Source organism: Scardinius erythrophthalmus (genome assembly GCF_964197995.2).
Source record: "Scardinius erythrophthalmus genome assembly, chromosome: 6".
Classification (NCBI taxonomy): Eukaryota; Metazoa; Chordata; class Actinopteri; order Cypriniformes; family Leuciscidae; genus Scardinius; species Scardinius erythrophthalmus.
Window position 1 is genome coordinate 15,285,151 of NC_138226.1, and position 19,881 is coordinate 15,305,031.

General features: G+C 36.5%; 1 protein-coding gene across 3 annotated transcripts in view; it reads left to right on the forward strand.

The window, feature by feature from the left end:
* fgf14 (fibroblast growth factor 14) overlaps window positions 1–19,881 on the forward strand; it is a gene marked incomplete at its 5' end in the record, with an annotated part of 151,611 nt that overhangs the window by 29,009 nt on the left and 102,721 nt on the right. The window contains one exon of one of the 3 annotated variants that reach the window (XM_081367948.1): window positions 5,059–5,218. The exons of the other annotated variants lie outside the window; for them this stretch is intronic. Within the exon in view, the coding sequence (XP_081224074.1) occupies window positions 5,131–5,218 (88 nt within the window). Of the gene's footprint in view, window positions 1–5,058; window positions 5,219–19,881 lie in introns of those variants that run through there. 3 annotated transcript variants of the gene reach the window in all.

The following is a 19,881-nucleotide window of genomic DNA, read 5'->3' on the forward strand; positions in this document are numbered from 1 at the left end:
ATGGGCTTTTTTTTTTCATTCACAAATACATTTTTAAGTTTCAGGATTTTTTTAACCAAGCTTTGTATAAAGATGATTCTCAACTATGTAACGAAAGATATAATGGAATTAAATGATCTACCATTTTACTCTATGCAAAATATGGGTAAAATGGCCATAAATGGGTAGTGCCATTCAATACAATGTATCTATACACTATCTCTAATTTGCATATTAATGTGTTCTTGGGGCAACATGTAATGAAAAAAAGAAGTGTTATAATGGGAGTAATAATTGGCAACATTTTTATAATAATATCTAATATTTCATAGGAATATTCACTTATCCCTATTCAGTTGTCGTGCCTCCCAAAATGCCTGATAAACATGCTTCATCAAGTCCTGATGTCCTCTACAGAAAGTCATATTTTGATTGGACACCCCATAACATTTTCCTGAGATGTTGATTCATGACAAACAATTTGAAAATGAGTAATTGATAGTAAAAAAAAAAGATCATAATCATATTTCCATAAGAGTGCTACATTTGATTTCACTAAATTAATGTCAGTAATTTTTAAAGACTGTGTTCTCTTCTTTTTTTCTATTCTATATCTATTTTTTAAACAATATGTATACTGCTTTAGACTGAACTGGGAAGGGTCACAGCACTTGCATACTTTGTTTAATTGCTTCTATTGCTCTCCTCATTTGTAAGTCGCTTTGGATAAAAGCGTTTGCTAAATGATTAAATGTAAATGTTGTTGTCATGGTGAAATCTCCAAACATTTGGTATCTCTAAAAAGCCCTGAATGTGCTCTTTACAGGACATCCAGAACTGTGTCATGTATGGTCTCAGAGAAATTCACTAATATATAAGGTCCATACAGTGGACAAAAGTGTATTCCTGGGTCCCAGGAGGCTACAACAATAACTGCAACGCTAACAAAAAATATCTGTAGGTTGAATGATATTTGTGTGTGTAAGAGACCTTTTTTCCTTTTGTTGAAATGGTTGCTGCACCCTGTTGAAATCAAACAACTCCTCTGCACCAGCCAGATCTTTTCATCTGTCAGAACTGCTTACAGAGTTTCCTGCGTCTCGGCAACCCGTCTGGGTTTCCTTATGTAGTCTTCAATGTGAATCACTCGCAAGTTGCTTGATGGTGACTCCTAACCACCATACACCACTCCTCTCGTGATACAGCATTGATTTTAAAGTGCCCCTCCCCCACACTTCATGTATTTGGTGAATTTGCTCTCATTCTTAGGCCAGACATTCAAACGCAGATGTGAATGTTTGAAAAACTGCCCAAAATGTTGCTGTGACAGTAGTTGACCTAAAAAAGAGAAAACCGACCATAGTTGCCTGCTGTGGTGTCTTACTTGTTTTGCGTAACCTGTATTAGAAAATGTCGGCAAGTGTATTATCGTGTGAAATCACATACTTGTGTAAAGTATGTTTTAGGCATTAAATACTGATACACCTAAAATTCCTACTAACTCTAAGACCATAGATCATAAATTGTGATGAGATATATCTCAGTTTCATAGCCAGACATTGTTGTTTTCATGGATTTCAGGTTAATGTTGGAGTGACTGTGCTGAGAAAGTGCCTTGTTTTACTATCCGTTCATGCAAACAGAAGCTTGAAATGATGCAATCTCATTTTACCACATGTTATTTTACATTGTTGTTTTCTTTCGCTGTTTATTGGATCCAGATTGCACAGTTTCCTTTGATTTCACCAGTTGGGTACAGTATGGTTTCCTTTCTGCTTGTTTTAACAAAGGCAGTTTGCAGAGTTAACATTTAGCCGGCACTTTAATCACTTACAGTATATTATTTCACACACATATATTACAGGTTTTGATTTTCAGAAGTGCATTTATTATTAAATGACACAATGGTGATAGCTAATGGATAAACCCTTGTTGGTTTAAAACCATCAGTTTTTAAGTTACTAGCCTAAATCTTTTAATCACTAGGACTATAGCATGTTACACTTGGGCTTTTTTGAGCCGCTTCTTAGTACTAGGTTATGGAGGACGTAGCAGACTACCATGACCTGACATACTTTGCAGGGACTCTACAGCATTGCTTCATCACTGCAATCCAGGTTCACAATTTGGCTTTTTAAAATACAGCAAGTGGCAACACTACAAGTCTTAATATGGCCAGCTAGAATACTTCTATATCACTGGATTGGCACAATCAATAGAAAATGAACACAAACACTTTTTTTCAATGAAATTCCGCTTACAGCGGTAATACCTTAATGATGTCAGTGAATACATTTTAGTGTTGAGATGTCCTACTGTTTTCACGAATTCACCACTGTGTCAAAGCATGTGTGCCAACCGATAGGCTAATGCTATTTTTTCCTCTTTATAGTATTGGTTTATTAGTTTGTCAAAGTGCCTGAGCAGAATGCGTTTTATGTATAAGCTCAGCCTTTAGCTTGTGCTAGCTGATGGGTTTACAATGCGGGTAACTGTTTGGATTGCAAACAGTATGAATAACCTGTGAAAGCGAACAGTTGTCTCTCAGCTTGACTCTGTGTGTGTGTGAGTCTCTCTCTCTCTCTCTCTCTCTCTCTCTCTCTCTCTCTCTCTCTCTCTCTCTCTCTCTCTCTCTCTCTCTCTCTCTCTCTCTCTCTCTCTCTCTCTCTCTCTCTCTCTCTCTCTCTCTCTCTCTCTCTCTCTCTCTCTCTCTCTCTCTCTCTCTCTCTCTCTCTCTCTCTCTCTCTCTCTCTCTTTCTCTTTTTCCAGCAGTCTACTCGGGGATCTGAGCTACTGGAGGTTGTGCTGTTTAATTTTTGCTGCAGTGCAGCTGACAGTATTGTAACACCGCCTCTCGCAGAATATGTCTGCCTTTTTGCAGCACTGCTTCCAAGCTGTGGAGCTCCTCCAAACTGCTTTGTTTAAGAAAAATTGCATTAGTCTCGTATTCATCCATCATCATTGACATCCCCTGTGCTTTGTAGCCTTACGTTTACACTTAGCTTTGTCAACGTTTTATGCTGACCTTTAGGAAGTTATTATTCCTGGCATTATTGGGTGTTCAACTTAGTCCGCAATTCTTTTGCAGTTTTGAACTTTTACTATAGTAAGGTCCCTTGGCATTTTTTCTAGCGGTAATTGGTAATGATACCATTGCGAATGGCGTCATGGCACAGCTAATTGTAGGTTTATGGATAATTGCTATTATTTAGAGGACTGTTAGTGTTTACTCATCTGCCCTAGGGCTAATTGAATACATTCGCTAATAATGATGCTTTCAAACAGAGAGGGGACAATAGAGAGGAGGAGGAGGAGACTTCCGGAGAGAGCGACAGACAGTTGGAAAATGATTGAAGGTGACATTGAGCTTTTAAAGAACACCAACTTTAATGTTTTTCCATGTCAGAAGGCAAAAGTCCATAGTAATTGAATAAGAATGCGCAATGACAATTTGCATGCAACAGGCTCCTAAAAATAGTGTGTAATTGGATATAATGAGTCTAAACAATAAATCTCCTTGGTTTAAAGTGCCCCAATTATGCTTTTTTTGGATATTACCTTTCCTGCAATGTGTAGCTGTTTGTGAATGTAAAAGGTCTGCAAATTTTCTAAGATCAAAACGCACATGGATTTATTGTCTCCGAAATGAAAGAACAAACTCTGAACCGCATGAAACGAGTCGTCGAGAAATCCAGTCTTACTTCCTGCACGGACCTACGTAGATTTGTAACAAATTTGCATAATGCCTTGCCTATAGTTTTCATTGGCTGCCTGCAAACAACGTCTACTTTAACCCACCCTCAATCACTGGAGTTTTTGTGTGGTTCTTGTTGTCGACATGCCGAGAAGACGCTGTTTTCTGAGCAAATCCACTTTGCATGCACTTCTAAAGGATGAGGACTTGAACATGAATTGATGTGGTAAAAGCAACGCCATTGTTACTGTTCGTAGTGCATAAAAGTGCTGAAGAAGCCTCCAGAGCTGAAATTCCGAAACTGTGCTGTAAGTGGTAGACCAATCACAACAGACTGGGCCATCTGACCAATCAGAGCAGAGTAGGCTCTTGGAAAGAAGGGGTTTAGAGAGAGCAAATCCTTTATCAAACAGTGTCAGACACTGTGAGAAAAGAGGTGATGCTGCAATGTATGTTATGAGAAAATGAAAGGTTTTTATTTTTAATTTTTAATTTTTTAACCTTGGATGCATGTAAACCTGTTATTGGAGACCTCCAAAACAAACTTAGAAACCTTTTAAAATGGCCTAATAGTTGCACTTTAACTTCTGGTACTATCAGGAATTTTGAAACCGTAGTAGTAGAAGCAAATTAAAATGATTAAGATATAGGTTATTTTCTTAAGGTGTAAATTGGAATCTTTTCTAATAAAATATAGACCCCTATTTTTTTTTTAGAGGAACAGCACAGAACAATGTATAATCAATATATAAAACAGTGTTTTTCAAATCAGGATATTATTGTGAGAAATTAATTTCATAATGATGTAATTGCCCACTCTGTCAGTATATTGACACCAAATGTTTCTCATTAAAAGCAAAGGGGTTATCGACCACATCGCTATAAAGATTCAGGCCTCTTTGGTGTCTACATAGTGACTTGTAGGACTCTTATTCAAGCGGTAGTATATGACGCATTGGGATTGAGAACGGGTTGAAGAATATTGTACTCAGAAGGTACAAGCTGACCTTGTCAATAAGAGATCTGCTGGGAACATGAAGGCTTCCTTCTGAACCCTGTAACTTTTTGTTGAAACAGAGTTTTGTTGTAACTACAACGTTTAGGGACTTCTCAAAACAACACTACATTTGTATATAGGCTACAGCTCTCGTGTTTTGCAGCACTGTACATGCGTTATGTTTCCATGGTGAGACTGCTATTACTGGAAATTGGCATCATGGTCTGTCCTGACCTGTAAGAACAATATCAGGCACAACATAATATCTAAGTGATAGAGATGTGCTGTGCTGGTAACACTTGACATTTCTCAAAGGTTATCATTATTCAACAGCATATCAGTGCTTCTAGTGGTAACCAGTGCCACATAGCATCTGCTTACCTCCGAAGAGGCCATAAGAGCATGGGTAGCATTCACAAGTTCACTGCTGGCTGTTCAGCTCAATGGTGAAGGTTGGTTGATGTTGAGAAGCTGGAAAATGGAAACCTCAGGTTTAATCGAGATTTTTGAGAGACGCATACGCAGTGCAATCAAACTTGATGTGAAGGGTAAGTGCAAGCTGAAGTGCCTGATATTTTGTGTTGCTACTGAAAGCTCTGTTTCGTCTTTTAGTGCCCTCACTTTTACAAGTCATAATACAATTTAGACTAGTCAAAATTTCAATCCGATATCTGTTATAGAATTTGACATCGATGATATCAGCTATTGGGTTAATTATTAGCTACCAATTACATCTTCAACAGTGTAATTAGATTACTGAACTGATTACTCTCTCTAAAAAGTATTGCATTACTTATTTCTAATAGCTTTCTAAGTCCCATGTCAACCTCGACCAGAACAATTCTATATATACAAATATATATATTTTTTTCTACGGCAAATAAAGTATTTAGTGCAATTTACAGAAAAATTACAAAAAAATAAGAGTAATCCATGACTTTTACTCTTTCAAGTGTAAGGAAATTAAATTACAATTATTAATTACTTAGTAATGCATTACACCCAATGCTGTCTATACAATTTTAATCCCATAATTCCAGGTCAACAGATGCATTATTACATTTTGACTAGTAAAAATTCAAGGCTCACATATCCAGAATTCAACACTCAAAAAATTAAGCCTGTTTTTAAGGTTTACGAATTTCTATTTTTTTTTATGTATATATCGAAAAGTAAAAATCAATGGAACTCATATGTAGGCATATTATTAGGAAAAAATCCTTAAAAAATATTTATATCTATAAAATATTTATATAATGATCCTTACATATTATTAAAAAAAATATATAAATCAAGAGAATTAACCATTTCAGTTCATATGATTTCTATTAAATAATATGTAATAAATTTAAACTTTTATTAAAATCATTGGATTGATTTTAAATGATTTTATTAAAATCAGGATGTCTGCTACTCATTAGCTGGTATCATTAGGCTACTAGTAAAATCATAATTATGATTAAAAATTGGTTGTTTTATTAGTTGTTGATCTTAGTAGTTTTTATCGTATAATAGTTTCTATTGAATTTGTTTTGTCAAAATGACGTTTTTAGTAGTAATATTGTGTATAATATAATATAGTGTTATATTTTATTAGTACTTATTGAAAACGAAAATTATTATGAATTGGTTTTCTTAGTAGTTGAACTTGCATTTTTACTTTTTACTTACTACATTTGAATTACGACAGAATGTTTTTAAAAACAAAGGTACATACTGGACTTTTAAGGGAATGAACAAACAACCAATATATAATCAAATGAGCAACAGCCTTCAAAAATACTGTAAAACTAATGTGGAGAAACTCTGCTCTTGAGAGCTGCTTTAAGTCAGAGAGACAGTGTAATGTCTGCCGAATATCACACACCACAGCAGATATGCTGATCTTGCACGATTAAAATTTCAGAATCCGCAAACAAAATCTGCCACCCCCTCCTCTCTCTCTCTCTCTCTCTCTCTCTCTCTCTCTCTCTCTCTCTCTCTCTCTCTCTCTCTCTCTCTCTCTCTCACAAGGGCCAGGGACTGCGTGCAAAGGCATGAGTGATTTGAGCAGAACTCTCTTCATTTTCCTCTTCCTCTCACTCCATGGTTGTAAATAAACATTGAATCAAAGTGTAAATCATGTGCAGTCAGTCACATAAAAATATCGGGGAAGACAGCTATCTATAGCTATTGCCAGACAGATAAAACTAATCGCTGCATTGCAGATAATAAAACTGGAAGGTCAAGTTTGTATCTTATCATTACTTTTTTTTTTTTTAGTAGGGGAAATGATTTGATTATGCATTCACGACATCTGGCATCCCCTCACATCCCCCTCACCTGTCTGGAGTGTGAGATGAGTGAGTCTCATTAGAGGAGCTGGTGAGAGAAGGGCAGACCCCAGTGCTGCAGGGCTGCAAGGCTGCCAGCTCTCTGGACACTCTTATCTCTGAACCTACTGTTACTCAGTCTGACCCAGTCATTGGCCGGTTTGCTGCTCTTCAAGGCCGTATACTCTCTGCAAAGTTGATGTTTGTTCTTTGGTCAGATAAACAATTCGAAATAGCGGAGCTTCGATTTCCCTCATAGAAATATAAGAGAGTTTAGTTAAGTCGAGTTTGGTTAAGTTATAGAAAAATATTGGATCCTTTAGGTTTATACTGTCACTCTGCAGCCTATCTTATAGTTTCATTCACACACTCACACGTGTCCCACAAATAACTCTCTTTATCCACAAGCATACATGTACATGCTTGACATGGGAATGTTTTTATAATCAGGTGGCACTCAACAGACTCGAGTCTCTCTCGCTGGGCACTTAGATGGCCATTCCAGAGGTCTGGATCACAGCATTACAGTAATTCATCCAACCATTTAAATTTCAGCTTTCTCCGAGTCCCTCACACAATGTCGTCACTTTAGAAGTCATTGAATATAGTGCAAGAGTGCAATGGACCACATTTGATACTTTTAATGTGTTTTTGCCATTTTTAGAGCTTATTGACTGATTGTTCAAGCTACAGCCCCGAACCTAACTCAGAAATCTATAGTTGTTCCAAATGCTGATGCAGAAAATATCCTATATTTTGCTAAATCATGTCCATGATTTCATTTCACATATCAGTCAGTATGTCACATTAACATCAAACGAGGAGGTGTTCTTCTCTGTCTGGACTACAAGAGCCCAAGAGGACAGTCTTTGAGGGCTTTTGTATGTATGTAGCTCATGCAAGAACAGCCATAGCCCTTGCTTATTAGTCCTTCTCTATTTAAAGTACCTTATTAAAGTCAAATTTACCCTGTTTACTTAATGCACATTCCTGGTCTAATTCTGAATTATTCATTGGTGCTTGTGCTGCCAAAGGAAAAAAAAAATGTTTGCAGCTTTTTTAATCAAAATGTAATAACTTGTTTTTCTCTTGGAATGATTTTCCTTTTCAGCTCATGTCACATATAGGCCATGACCCTGGATCACAAAACCAGTCTTAAGTCGCACGGGTATATTTGTGGCAATAGAAATGGACAACTTTAAAGGCGATTTTTTTAATATTTCAATTTTTCTGCACCTCAGATTCCAGATTTTAAAATAGTTGTATCTCGGCCAAATATCGTCCTATCCTTACAAACCATAAATCAATGGAAAGATTATGTATTCAGCTTTCAGATGATGTATAAATCTCAATTTAAAAAAAATACCCATAAGACTGGTTTTGTGGTCCAGGGTCACAGTGAGGTAATGTTAACTAATTGTCAAATTGCTATTTAGCAACCATTCTAACAAACTTAGCATTTGGTCTGGCTCCATTGTGGTACCTGTATGTAACACCCACTTTTCATTATCCAATCATTTAACCACTTATTCACATACAATCTGAGATGGTATTATGTCCAATTTAATGTATACATTATTTGTAAAAAAAAGTTGCTGCCTTAAATTTTTAAGTAGAATCCACTTGGATGTTTAAGTCATTTTAACTTAAATTACATTAAACTGACTTAAAAAAGTGAGTTGAATCTTGTATAACTTTTATTTAAAAAAATAGCTTAAAGTCCCCCTGTGGTGAAAATCAAGCTTTTCATTGCTGAGTATTTTCTCCTTAAAACTGCAGTGAACCAAAGATTGTCTCAAAAATGCGTTTTGAAATCGCTGGTGTTTCTGATGTCACAAACTACCTTGTAACCAATCACGTCAATGTGTGATCGTCAACGAGTGGGTCTCTGAGCTGGTGCGAGTGAGTGGAGGGGGGGCTAATTTGCATATTCATAGAACTGGGTATACTTAATGAGGCAAGGGTGTAGAGTTACATTCAAGCTATTTTAAGGAAGAATTTTTTTTAAGGAAAAAACTTTTAAATATGTCATTTTGGTGATTAAAGATGAGTTTTAAGGGATACAATTATTGACTACAGGGGGACTTTAACTTATTTTGATGAGTTAAATCATTGTAATTTTTTTTACAATGTATCTACTTGGTTCAAACTCTAGTTCAAACTCTAAACAAGTGCTGATGTGCTGAATGACGCTTTACGATATAGAGCATGAAGGTCTCCTTAAACAAACATTGTCCTTACAACTGGAAATAGTGATTAAAAAAAAACATGACTATTTTTAGGAGCATGTTAGTCCTCTCCCAAGACAATGGCACACATGAAAAGGGAAGTTAGAAAGTCAGATTGGCATTGCGCTGCGTAACGCACGTTTAACAAACATAAGATAGGTCGTCACACCTACACCTCCTCCATCTATCTTGGTCGTGATGTGTGAAAAGCCTCATAATAATGGCCATCTAAATATAGTTATCTCTTTCAGAGGTGGCATAGCAACAGAGTTGGGATCCGTTGTCTAAAGAAACTGAACTTCAACTGCCTTTTGAAATCTGTTTGAATAGAGTGATCTTGACTCACCGTCTTTGTCTTGTTTAGATGTTATATTATAAGGAGTTATGTAAAACGCAGTGAAAGAATGGATGTGTCTTTGTTTCTGTAAAGTTGCTTGGTGTGTTGATAAAAGAAGACCCTATACCACTCAGAAAGTCAACATGAAGTGGTAATCACAACCCATTATAGGCTACTACTTTTATGTGATCTTATGTGGTGTAACTGGGTGTTGAGCAAAAGATTTTCAAATGTGAATTCTAATGAAAAAGTTATAGACACAGAGACTGAGAATATAGGGGAAATATATATTGACTAAAACTAACAAAACAAAGTAAACAGCTGCAACAGGTAAACAAACTTCATACAGTACGTACATCCCCACTAATAGTTTTCAGTATAACATATACTGTACTGCTGCCATTAAACTTAGGAAAATAACATCGTTTCTGCACTCTCACGCCTATTTAGAAAGTTAATTGGATACTTTTGACCGTTTATTTGTGCTGAGATTTACTTTGCTTTTGGCTTCCAGTCAGCAGTATCGTCTCAGATCTTCACTTTACTTCCCTCTCATCCCAAGTCACAATTGCTGTCTTTCTCACAGAGGAATCTGTGCACAATTAGTCACAACATTATAAGCTTGCAACGTCTCAACATTGGTGTCTCATTTATAATGATGTGTTATTCTAAATCAAATCGCAGCAGTTAATGACATGTCACACTGGCCTCATGAGGGGGTCTGCTCCTCTGGCAGGTAGAGGCCTTGTGCTGTACAACACAAAAAATATATATTTTGAACTTTCTCAAGGGCTTTTGTCTTCTGTTAAAGGTTGGAGCTTTAAAACAGAGTAATTATCATCTTTGACATTCTCTCGCACAGGCATTTAACCTGTTGCACTGACTGACTTTCCCACTGGGGAACTGATGTAGAAATTGTTTTAATGTCTTCCATGAGTGGGCTAAGCTGCTGCTACATGATTCATCATTCATTTTAGGAACGGCAAGAAAAAGGCAAAGAGGAGGATAGTGAGGAATAATGTGGAAAAGATCAGTTTTGAACACTGATTTGATGAGACTGTCTATTTGCCGGTGCTGTGAGTTACTTTCTAGTATGGGGTCACAGCTGACAACTGTCAAAGGAATAGTTCACCTTCTCAATCTTAGAGTTGGATATCGAAACCTGGTTCTTATTAAGAGAATAATTTTTAATAATAATTTTTTTTTTTTAAGTACTGGATCCAAACGATTTTCATATCCATTAAAGGAATAGTTCACTTAAGAACGAATGTTCTGTCATCATTCACTCACCCTCAGATTGTCTCAAACCTGTATGAATTCCTTTCTTCTGCTGCACACAAAAGAAGATGTTTTGAAGAATGTCAGTGACCAAACAGTTGATGGACCCCATTGACTTCCATAGTATTTTTTTTCCATCAATGGTGTACATCAACTGTCTGGTTACCAACATTCTTCAAAATATCTTCCTTTGTGTTCAGCAGAAAAAAGAAATGCATACAGGTTAACTTGAGGGTGAGTAAATGATGACAGAATTTTATTTTTGAAGTTAATTATTCCTTTACATTACATTAATGGCTCTTCCAAAATCAGTGTGATCCAATTCATGAAAGAATGACTATGACTCTTATGGACCTGTTCTTGAATCGGTCCAAAAGACTCACAAATCAGTGTCAGACTTGAGTAATCAGTTTGAATTAATCTGTCTCACTCATTCACTGAATCTAAACTCCAAATGTCAAATCAAACCAAACAACATTTTAACAGGAAATGAATATCATTTTTTTTTTTTTTTTTTTAAACAATATGAAGCTGAGTTGATGATTGCAGAATTGGGTTAACTATCCCTTTAAACATTTAACACAAGTCATTTCAGTGCCACTTTATGGCAAATTCTGTATCTCAAAGTAACATGCACTATACATAGCTATCAGTTAGAGGGAGAGAGTGAGACAGACAGAGTGACATGTTATGTCAACTGATGGGTCAGTGTTTGAAAGAGAAAGAGGTATCTAACAGATAAAAGAATGACATGAAAAAGAAGACAGAGGGGGGTTTTGTTCAAAGTTCCGGATCAATGAACCAGCCTGCAACATTTTCACCACTAATGTCTTTATAGCTCAGAGGACTGGTAGCCCTAAATGTGCAAAAACGTAAAATGTCACTGATATATCCAGGGTGAGATTCCTATAAAATAGCCTGACTTAACCAAAGTCTCTTATGCAATATTCACATAACCCTGCGGGTAATGTGAAAGTAAGGAACCATTCATTTGTGAAATGACTGTAAAGGCTAATAAATTACCTCTATAAGTTATCCGCTATTATTACTGTAATTCACTGATTTCATTTATACAAAGGAAGCCAGCTGGTCTCACGGGACTGTGGGCAGTGCTTTAAGTTGCCGCATCCATTATTCCCCTCTGGAGATTCAAAAGTGATCGTTTTACCCAACGCAGCAGCATTTCCTATAGAAGGCTCAAGTAAGGGGTCTGAAAGTAATTAAGTTACCAGTCTGGACATTGTTAGGTTGACTAAGCACATGCTGAAACAGCAGCTCCCATTGCACCAAGATTTCCCACCAAAAAGTGGCATTACATTTCTTTAACTTTACATAGGCTGCACTTTTCGAAAGTTTAGTTCACAAGACTCATTAATTATTAGTTGTGCTCTGCTTTCTAGCAAGTGTCACCATCGTTCATGCTTGCGGTTGTGAGTTTATCGTATTGAGAATTGTTATTATGACTTCAAATTGATTCATGCTGTTTGTTTTCAGTTTTCACCTGGAGGAAAAGTACACTGTAAAAAAGTATTGTTGGATTAACTTAAAAAGTTAGTAACCTGGTTGCCTTAAAATTTTGAGTTCATTGAAATTGAAGGAGATTGGTTTAATCAACAGAAACTCAAATATTATGCTATCTGAATCACATAAACTAAGCAGGTTTAACAAAAAAATGTTATAATAAATCAGGAAATAAAAAAATTCTTTACAGTGTGCATTGAATGTGACACCTTTAATTCTCCCCCCAACAGGGTATAGCGTACAGGGTTTAGTTCATCACTGCCTCATAATTGTGCCTCAAAAACACTTTAGTAACCCCATAGCAATGCCCTGGCAACCAACTATGATGGAGCTTTGTAGTGATTTTCAAATATAATGGAAATGATTCGTTGAATTTAATAATTTGTTTTATGGTAAGTGGTTGCATGCATTAAGTGGATGCATTAAGTTGAACCAAAGTCCTTTTAGGCAAGTCGTGCCACTCGGCCGCCATCTTGGCAACGCCTCCGGGCAGCTATTTCGGACTAACAAGACCAGGCTCCTATCTAAATGAATGGGCAGAGAGTCAGAACTGCACTTTCACTGGTCACCGGGACATAAAAACTGCATGTATAGAAACAGCAGTAAAATATGATAAAAATCGCTGAAAAAGTTTGATGACTTTGCCCCAAAATAAGTTTTAAAACGCCTTTTCCCCCACAGGTTATACTTTTACTACGCATGCGCAAGGATTCACGTTCACGACACCAACTTCATTCACGTCTCTATCCGGAATGCCGGTGTCTTAAACAATTATATGTATTTAAATGTCTGAAACCTAAAATAAACATTATGTGGTTAAAAACACTGAACAGTTGTGATATAGCCTATGACAAGCGTCCGTCTTTGGCTCAGCGCCAGCCACAGCGCGCAAGCACAGGTTGAATATGGCAGTTATGTCACGTCACTGTACATTCGCTCCTTAGTGGTCAGCTGCTGACTGTTAAAAGCAGATGATTGGCTTTCCAGCGGGAGGAGCGGGACATGTGCATACAACCGCCATCTTTGCCGTTACGGGTTTTCCTTATATAGTTGTATTGAGGATTGAGGAAGTGGCATGTCTCATATAAATTGTCTCTGGTTGAACTTAATCAATTTTAGTTCAACTTAATGCATTTGTTTAAATGTAGCTAAAATCAATTGTGTGCGACCACTTGCCATAATTTGTTTTTATTAAATTCAACGAATCATTTTTTTTTTGTGTATTAACTGTGAAAAATAATATTTATATATGTATATTTTTTTTAATCTGGAAAATATTTACTTTGTATTACAGTTTTTCTGAAGTGGGTTAGGGTTAGGGTTAGGGTCTGAATTGCTAAAACACATTTCTTGAAACCATCACTCACTTTCTCAAAACCTTAAACACAAAACCAAATTTTCAAACCACATTCACAGAACCTTCTCTGGTTGCCTCTTCTGGCAAATTCAAACTATTGCCTCAAAATCATTTTATCTGTGCTCAAATTCAAACAATGCCTTCAGATCATACACACAGCGAGTCAAAATTATAAACACTACAGATCATTCATTAGACACTACATCAAAAAATGGAGAACACAGAATCCAAAGCATGCAGTTACAGAAAAAAAGTATATTGTAACAAAGTAAACAAATTTTGCACTTATGTAAAAAAGTATAGTAATGACAACTTACAGTAGTAAGGTGAATAAATTGTTTACTGTATCCACTGTATAGTATTGAACTGAATATTGAATGGTAGACCTATTGAATGTCTATATATTCACCACTTGCATACTGTGAAAATACAGTGACCCAACTGCAAAAGCCAAAAAGGTTACAGTAAAAAACTCTAAATGAAAAGCATGTTATAGTAAAGCACACTCATAAGAGTTGTGCAACTGCAGAATCAAGGTCAGTGAGAGAGATTGATTCTGCTTCAGGATCATGTCTTCATGTTGGTCCGGCCGGAGGAGTTTCTCCACATCACAGACAATGTCATCTCTGCAGGCAAAGGGAAAAACCTAAAGCAGATCCAGCCTTGACAACATTCTGACAACACACCTGCTCTTCCTCACCCTCATCCTCTTCCTGCTTGTTCATCTCCTCTTACTCATCCTCTTCCTTCTCTCCCTTATATTGTTTCCATTCATTGTTGGTATCAACATTCAGCGCAACATTTTTGAGTACATTTTGGGACTCTGAACTGAGTCGTTGTGTGTAAACGATGACAACTGTGTTGCAGTTGTGTTTAACTTTCACCTGCCTGTGTTAAGCATTTTGAAACATAAGTGCATCACAGTGCAAAATGTGTTTTATTGAGTGAGAATGTGTTTAGAGTTTTGAAAAAAGAGTGCATGAGATTTGCAAACAGTGTTTTAACTACATTAACTTATTTAATGTTTTACAGAAAGAGTGATTTATTCAACATATTGGTTTAGACTATTGAGAATTTGGTTCAGAGAGTGGGGTTTAGTGTTTTAGCAATTCAGAAAAACTGTAAATTGACACTTAATCTATTCCTACCTGATTTACAATCAGTATTTAGAAAGCATACATTTTAACTTTATTTATTTATTGTTATTTTATACATTTTGTTTTCCCCCCTTCCCTACAGGATTTTTTTTTTTAGCTCGCATTGTGTGTCTGGTGATTTACACTTCCAGATCAGCGAAAACATTTGACGTAATGAACATTCACGCAAATGAAATGAAACCTGAGCTAAATGTGCTGTGGGATACTCCACAGAAGAATGGTGATTCAGTGATACAGATTGAATTTATTTATTGAATGTGTCCATTACTTTAAACACTTTTATTTACATGTGGTAGCTGGTAAAGCCCACAAGCACACACAGCACTATTCACTGTGTAATATTCCCGTGTCAAATGTCAGCGTATTTACAGAGGACTGCTCTAGTGGCTTTAAAAGAGGGGGAAATCTGTTTGTGGCTAGATCTGCTTCCTCTCAATCTATCGGCCTGTATCAATTTTCCCTGCCAGTGCAACATCTCAGCACTGGACCGGCCCGGAAAGGCAGGTGTCAGTAGAACCCGATCCCCTCGGGGAGTATAGACCTGTGATTCTGCGTGCCAGTGTGTTGTTGAATCTCTTAAGATGACCTCTCTCTGTCCTTCTGCAGTTCTGAGTGGATAGAAAGTTGAGGGAATGAGACAAGAAGGGGGAAAAAAACTCTTATCGCTCAGAAACCGAATCCTTTGATGACACTGACAAATGGATGTTAGGGGTATATGCATGGATCTCTGGCAAAGGGAAGAGGAAGGGAAAGTTTGGCAAAAAGGATGGACAAGTCAGACAGCGTTATTGATCGATCTTGAAGTCAAGTTAAGCTCAATGGACAGCATTTGTGATATAATGTTTATTATGAGTTTCCAAAAAAAAAAGTTAGAGGTTACAGTGCAAATTTTTGGACGATTTAACAGCAGAAATGTGAACCATGTAATTTTATTAAAGCACTTACATTAATTCTTCTGTTAAAATGTCTTCTGTGTTGTTTGAGCTGTAATAACATTCTGTTCTTGTCATTTTATATATTTAGGTGTTACATTGTCATGGCAATAAAGATGTACAATTAGATGTAACTTTAAAAAGAAAATGTTAATTTAGTTAGCCTATTTAAATCATGTTAACACTGTACATGCTTTACATTTGAATTATAAAATTGAAAATTTTTATGTTTACGAATTGGCCTCATTCAGTTCCATTGAAAGTTCCTCACTGTAACCCGGAATTTTTTATTATTATTATTACTATTTTTGTTGTTGTTGTTGTTGTTGTTGTGGTAATTAACATTATACCACAAGTGCTGTTGATTGAGCTTAACATGTATAAACCATAAATATTTATATAAAGGCACAGCATGCCCGTTAAAAAAAACTGAATTATGAATATTTTGAAAACCTGACTAACATAATAAGTGTACCTCAATGGAAAACAAAACAAAGCAAAAAATATAGGATGTGACAAAAGTATTGTTCCGTGCATCTGTTTCAAAAATTGAAATCCTAAGATTTGCTTAATTGGAATGTGGGACTGCTATTAGAATGCTGTTTGTGTATGAACACTGTCTAATTATGGAGAAACTCCAGCGTGTCCTTGAAGTACATGACTGCTGAGGTGGCTGTAGTTTGCTGCAGTGGTGACTTAAGAGGAGATCAGGGGTCAGTTTTGTTGTTGGATTCCTTGATTCACGCAGCCTCTTATTTGATTACCCTCCTGAAGCCAGGCAGGAGTGTTGATGGTGCAAACAGGTAAGGGTAACAGGCAAGGACACTTACCTGGGAGCTATGAAGCAAATAGTTATTTCAAAAAAAAATTTCAAGATGCATTTTGTTCTACAGCTTTATTTAAAACATGTAGTCATAAAAGAAATAACCGCCTTGGTTTCTTTTTTTCTTTTTTGAGTAATGTGATTGCTCATGTAGATTATTAAATATGATTCTAGGATTTGGCAAAGTTTGTGTGGGAAATTGAGAAACTAGGTCAACAGTATTTTAACAGTAGTAGGCCTAAGTAGTGTTCTATTTGCTGTTCTTTGAAATATGTTTTAATGTTAGCAAGAGAAAGAGGACACAATCACCCTAATGGTTTTTAGATACCTCTGTTGGTGCAACATCTGTTAAAAAAGTGCTAAAAACATAAAATTTTAGTAGATAATAAATAAGTCCCCAGTATGCAAACATACGTTACAGATGTCCCATCTGGAAAGCATTGAAAGTGTTTTTTTTTTTGTGTACAACAATCTCATAAATATCTTAAAGTGCCCCTACTATGCTTTTTCAAATAGTATATTTAATGTAGTGTGTAATATAGCTGTTTGTGACTGTAAAGATCTGCAAAGTTACTGTATCCTAAAAGAAAAGAACTACCTAAACGAGTTTTCAGCTATTTACTTCCTGTTACTTCCTGGAAGAGTTTGGTCTGTGCTGTCGACATGTCAAGAAGACACTGTTTTCAGCGCTGCGAATCCACTTTGCATGCGTTTCAAAAGGATGAGGTCTCGCGCTGGAATTGAAACAAGAAAACAGACGCCATTGTTACCGGTCGTATCACTGTGCATCAAGCACTTATGAAGCCTCCGGAGCTGAAATTCAGATATAGTAAAGGGCGTTTGGTTGCTGACATGCCCTGTAAGCGGTAGACCAATCACAACATACTGAGCCGTCTGACCAATCAGAGCAGAGTATGCTCTCGGGTAGAAAGGGTTTAGAGAGACCGAATCTTCGAACAAACTGTTTTTAGACTCTTTGAGAAATTAGGTGATGTGCAATGTATATTATGAGAAAATAATATGAATCTATTGTAGGAGACTAAATTCAGGAGCCTTTTAAACAGCATAAATAATAGCAATTTAAAGTATACATTTTTAAATCATAAACATAAAAACAAACAAACATCTGGTCAATGTCAATCTTAACATCTTTCTGCACATTCTGTAGCAGATGTCGCTGCAATTAGGAGATATATACTGTATGAAAGCTAATAAATAAACCTCATTGGAAGATGTTATGTCACCTGTGTACGCAAGCATGATATATCCAAGCAAGGTCACGTCACATCGAGAGTTAATGATTGTAATGATGGGATTGCTACTCAGCCTTACTCATTTCAGTGAGTCAATCACTTCTAGGTTCAGCCACGTGTGTGTGTCTGTGTGTGTGTGTGTCTGCAGAGCACTGAGACTGTGTTTTTGATTGTGCCTTAACTGCATTATGAATCCATAAATGTCATATCCCTCCAGCAGTATGGTCTGTGTTGGTTATTGAGAACTAGGTTCTTCCTTCTTTCATATCTGTAAGATTTTCATGGCCAGGAGATGTGTTCCTTCTGTATGGATAGATATTATAGCAAGAGAAATGGTTCTTTAAACTATAAATCATTTTATAATGCACACAAGATGTTATTTAGATGGGTAAAAAGAATAAATGAGTCTCAGTCTTCAGTAACATTCCAGTCTGTATTCATAATATTTTCTTCAGTAAAAAGCTACTGCAGTGTACTTTTCTACAAGTAGCATTATAGCATGACAAAATGCTAGTAATGCTAAGATTTTTGGTCGCATTGTGTTCCGCACAAAATTGTTGAGGCAATAATTAAATGTTTTCATCTCATTTTTGTTATCGCATTGGGAAGTCCAATTTGTTTTAGTGAGTTGATTCCTTTGCATGAGTCATGTAAATAAGCCAATTCAAAAAGAAATTCTCCAAAAGCATTTTTTAGCAGAGCATTTAGATAAACACTGCTATGTTGTTGCTGTTGTTGTTTTTTGTAAATGTACAGAGAAAGTAGAGAGAAGTAATATTCTGATTAAATTATAAATTATATGATCTGAATTAGTAAACTATTATAGTAATATGTTTCCTCTGAAACAAAATCATGTGCAATGATTATCTGTTACCTTCTCCAAACATAGATCTATGAATTTTAAATAGGACTGGACTGCATTAAATTAGTCTTTTTAAATGCAGTAAAAAAAAAGGCTTTCTATAAAAAGGCCACAACATTAACAATTCATTGACTCGTTTTAAAAAAGTAGTATTTGTGTAATTCATGACAGATTTGTTTTAGCAGAAATGATATTACTTATTCATACATCGGATGTCATGGAAATTCATCACTGGCAATTACAGTTTGCTTAAAAAATGCCTCGAAATGCTCCTAACCAGCAGCTTTTCAGAGTTTTGGCTCCGGTGTAGTGCTGCATCCCACGTTCAGGGTTTGGCTTCCTGGATGGATCAAGTGAATGCTCATGTAAGCAATCTTTTGGCCAGGAATGCTGCATTCATTTTTAAGGGTTATTTTCGATTACTCTGAGACTTCGGCTGCCCATGGGGGGAGGCCCGGCCACCAGGCGCTCGCATGCGAACCCCAACCCCAGGCCTGGCTCCAGGGTGGGGCCCCGGCTACGCCATGCCTAGGACACGCTTGAGGGATTATGCCCCCGGCTGGCCTGGGAACACTTCGGTATTCCTCCGGAACAGCTGGAGGAAGTGTGTAGGGAGAGGGAAGTCTGGGCGTCTCTGCTTAGACTGCTGCCCCCGCGACCCGGCTCCGGATAAGCGGAAGAAGATGGATGGATGGACTCTGAGACTTTGATTGTTTTTGGTGCCAACAGCTTTCTTTATTATTTATTCATTCATTTGCACTGTAATAGAACTGTGCAGTGCTGATCTCTAAAAGGCTTTATATATCTATATAAATAATATATATTAAAAATACATAATAATATTTATTTAAATATATTGATAATTTATTATTAAGTTATATTTAATATTATATGTATTTTTTTTTTACATTACAATTTTTTTTAACTGCCTTTAGCATCACTAATATTATGCTGTTTTCAAGTCAAGTCACCAAAAGTATAGACACGCCCCCACGGCCTGACCAAGGGCCGATGCTAGTTAACATGTTAATATAGCGCTTTATACAATACAGATTGTTTCAAAGCAGCTTTACAGTGATAATAGGAAAATTACGCATTTCGGCTGTTATTAAGCTGAAGTCAGTTCAGTGTTGATTCAGTTCTGTTGTAAA